The 3,736-nt window shown below is 63.5% G+C and overlaps 1 protein-coding gene across 1 annotated transcript; it reads right to left on the reverse strand.

The window, feature by feature from the left end:
• Positions 1–212: 212 nt before the first annotated feature.
• OLIG2 (oligodendrocyte transcription factor 2) lies at positions 213–1,984 on the reverse strand. Its single transcript, XM_052673871.1, has 2 exons — positions 1,931–1,984; positions 213–1,695 (listed from the first exon to the last, which is right to left on the reverse strand). Exon 2 carries the CDS (start codon positions 1,674–1,676, stop codon positions 774–776), a length of 903 nt encoding a protein of 300 aa, XP_052529831.1. The 5' UTR covers positions 1,677–1,695; positions 1,931–1,984; the 3' UTR covers positions 213–773.
• Positions 1,985–3,736: the final 1,752 nt, after the last annotated feature.

A 3,736-nucleotide genomic window follows, 5' to 3' on the forward strand; every position in this document is an offset into this window, starting at 1 on the left:
GCCCCGAGCCCCGACCTTAACGAATACCAAGCGCCATTGACGTAAAACGCTTTTTTTCCCTTTTTTTTCTTTTTATTTAAAATCTCAACAGCGGATCGCTTTTCCTTTCGCAACCAAACAAGTAATAAATATTATTTAGCAACTTTTTTCGTTTTTTTTTTTTTTCCTTTTTCTTTTTTACAAAAATAAACGGACGATAAAATCTCTGCAGGGGGCGGCGATAAGAAAAGTGTTACTGCGGGGCCGAGCCTGGGGCTCGGGACTGCGACACGGACACAGAGAGCATTACGGACTTCCAACGTGGTTAGAGGCGGCGGGGACGCGAATTGTGTTACACGCTTTAAAAAAGAGGAGAAATCAAAAAAACCGACCCCCATCGAACCCCAACGGACCGGACCGAGGGGAGCGCGGCGGCTGCGGGGCTGTGACACAGCGCAGCGCTCGGACGGGGCTCAGCGCGGGGTCTATGTACAAAGCCCGAAAGACACAAAACCGACGGAGGGAGATCGGAGCGGGGAGGGTTCGGGTGGGGGTGGGGACGGTCCCCTGTGACCGCGGACGGACAGACGGCTGGGCAGACGGACTGCCAAAGTCCTCGGCGTCGGGTTCCTCCAGCCCGCCGGCCGCGTTCACCCCTCGGCCCGTGCGAAGGGAGAGACGGCGGCGAAGCCGCCGAGAGACGCGCGGACGGCCGCGGGCTGCGGGCAGCTCCTCCCGGCCGGCCCCGCCGTCGGGGCGCTCCGTAGGTGCTGGGGCGGCCCTGCAGGATGGGCTCACTTGGCGTCGGAGGCCAAGCGGGGCAGCGCGGCGCCGCCCATGGCCGAGACGTGGTGGTGAGGGGGAGCCGCCACCTGGCACATACTGCAGGGGCACGGCATCCCTCCCCAGTGCTGGAAGCCGCCTCCCAGCCCCGGAGCGGCGGCGGCGGCGGAGGGCGACTTGAGGAGGCCGTGCGGGGGGCGGATGGAGCCGACGGCCGAGAGGCCGGAGCCGGGCAGGGAGGCGCTGGAGACGGCGGCGGGGGGCAGGATGGGGTGGTGCGCGGGGTGCGAGGCGGGATGGCCCGGATGGGCGGGCAGCGGCGCCGAGTGCGCGCCCATGCCGGCGGGGCAGGCGGCGGGATGGAAAGCGGCGTGGTGGCCGCCGTAGATCTCGCTGACCAGGCGCTTCATCTCCTCCAGCGAGTTGGTGAGCATCAGGATGTAGTTTCTGGCCAGCAGCAGCGTGGCAATCTTGGAGAGCTTGCGCACCGACGGGCCGTGCGCGTAGGGCATCACCTCCCGCAGCCCGTCCATGGCGATGTTGAGGTCGTGCATCCGCTTGCGCTCGCGGCTGTTGATCTTCAGGCGCAGCTGCTGCAGCTCCGGCTCCGTCATCTGCTTCTTGTCCTTCTTGGAGGAGGCGGACGAGGACGACGAGGACGACGACGACGAGGACTTGAAGCCCAGCTTGTCCACCACCACCACCCCCGCGGCGCTCATGGCGCTGCGCAGCTCGGCGCTCAGCTCCGGCGGCGAATCGCTCTGCGTCGAGCTGGACACGGTGCCGCCCGTGAAGCTCCCGCCGCCTCCTCCTCCTCCGCCGCCACCGCCGCCTTTATTCCGGCCCGCGAGGAAGAGCTCATCGGGCTCCGGGGAGGACGGGCGGCTGGAGACCAGGCTGGCGTCCGAGTCCATGGCCCGGCGAGCGGGCTGCCTGCGGCAGGAGAGAGCCGGGGACGGCCCCAGTCAGCCAGCGTCCGCAGAAAGTTCGCCACGGCCCGTCCCCTCTTGTCTCCTCCCGTCCCATCCCGTCCCGTCCGGTCCCGTCCCGTCCCGTCCCGTCCCGCCCCTTCGTCTCCCGGCCCGTCTCGTCCCCTCGCCGCCCGCCCCGTCCGCTCCACCCGCCCCGCGGAGGCGCTTCCCTCCGCTGCGTCCCGCCGGGTTCTCACCGTGCTCGGGGCGGCCGTGGGCAGCGGCGCGCCGTGTCGGGCGAGCAGCGCGCACCTTGCTGCTCTCCGGCGGCGCCTTTATAGCCGCGCCGGGGAGGAACAATGTCACCGGGCGGGAGGGGGCCTGCGCCAATCGGCGGCGGCGGGGGGGGCGGCTGATGTCACCGGGGCCGCTCCGGCTCGATGGGGCGGGCGGGCGGCGGGGAGCCCCGCGGGGGGGGGGAGAGGGGGGGCTGGGAAGGGACTTTTGTCAGATCCATCGTAACGTGTAACAATGACAGCTCTGGGAACAGCTGTTGGGGGGGGGTTGGGGGGGGAAACAACTCACCCCTCCTCACACCGCTCACGTCGCTCCGTCCCGGAGCCGGGAGCGGGGCCCGCAGGACGCCCTCTTCGCAGCCCCGGCCCCGCACCCGCAGCCGCACGCCCCGGGGCCGCTTCCTCCCGCCGGAGCCGCCCCCCCGCGCCCCCCGGCCCTTTGTTGCATTATTTTGACACCCGCGTGTTTCCCAGCTGGCCCGGCCGGCCCCATCCATCCGTTAAAGATGTCTTTAAAACGTTAAGAAGTGAAGCGTGGAAATGTGTTTCCCAACGGTTGCGGGGCTGATCCGTAACGCGTCAATTAGGGAAATCCGCCCGCCGACAGCCGGGCCGCCCCCCCGCCGCCCTTCGGCGTGTGCCGCCGCTCCGGGACGCGCCCCGGGCGGAGCACCCGCACCTGTCCGCGGGGACGGAGGGACGTGGAGGTGGGCGGCGGGAGCGGGCAGAGGGAGAGTGCGAAGCCGGCGGCCCCCAGCTCGGCCCGGCAACTCCCGTTTGCCTCCCGGCCCCGGCCCGTCCTCTCCGTCGGATCGGCGGCGTCCGGCGGCTCTGAGCGCCGACTCACGAACCCGGCGGCCGGGCCCTCTGGGGCCTCTTCGGACTGCGTGGGGAGGGGTGAAGGAGAGCAGCTTCCTTTTTTCCTCCTTTTTCCTCCCCCTTTTATCTTCTTTTCTTCTTTTCCTTTCCCTTTTCCCTTCCTCTTTCCTTTTTTTTTTTTTTTTTTTATTTTCTTCTTCCGTCTTTTTCTCCCATTTTTTTTCCTTTTTTTCCCCCTTTTCTCTTTTTCTCTTTTTTCTTTTTTTCTTCCTTTTCTTTTCTTTTCTTTTCTTTTCTTTTCTTTTCTTTTCTTTTCTTTTCTTTTCTTTTCTTTTCTTTTCTTTTCTTTTCTTTTCTTTTCTTTTCTTTTCTTTTCTTTTCTTTTCTTTTCTTTTCTTTTTTCTTTTCCTCTCCTCTCCTCTCCTCTCCTCTCCTCTCCTCTCCTCTCCTCTCCTCTCCTCTCCTCTCCTCTCCTCTCCTTTTTCTTTTCCTTTTCCTTCCCCCCCCCCCTTTCTTATTTATTCCTTTTTCCATTGTTTTTTTTCCTCTCCTTTTCCTTTTCTTCTTTTCTTTTTTCCCCTTCCCACTCCCGCTACTCTTACCCATCCAGAGACTTTAAATCTCTCCTCTCTCCTCCCGTCTTGGTCCATATCCCAAACGGGACCCGATGTTTCCCGCATTCCTTTCTCAGGATCTCGTGGGGGTTTTGCGCGGTATTTGAGCTGGGTCTGCGCGGACTTTGCTCTCCAGCACAGCCGGGCCCAGCCCGGCGGCCGCATCCGAAGATGTGGGGCCAGGGCTGCTCGGGACGGACAGGGGCAGGGGCTGCAGAGAGGGGCCGATCTCCGCCCTCAGACGGCGCACGGAACGCCGCGCTGCTCACCCGATGCCTGTTGTATTACCTGTGAATACGGGGTGGTTTTCTTGTTTTGTTTTGTTTTTTTTTCA

Source organism: Tympanuchus pallidicinctus, unplaced genomic scaffold, assembly GCF_026119805.1.
Source record: "Tympanuchus pallidicinctus isolate F22 unplaced genomic scaffold, pur_lepc_1.0 scaffold14, whole genome shotgun sequence".
NCBI classification, from domain to species: Eukaryota; Metazoa; Chordata; class Aves; order Galliformes; family Phasianidae; genus Tympanuchus; species Tympanuchus pallidicinctus.

Excerpts from the sequence above, each read along its gene's own strand:
- OLIG2 (XM_052673871.1), bottom strand. The coding sequence starts at position 1,676 with ATGGACTCGGACGCCAGCCTGGTCTCCAGCCGCCCGTCCTCCCCGGAG.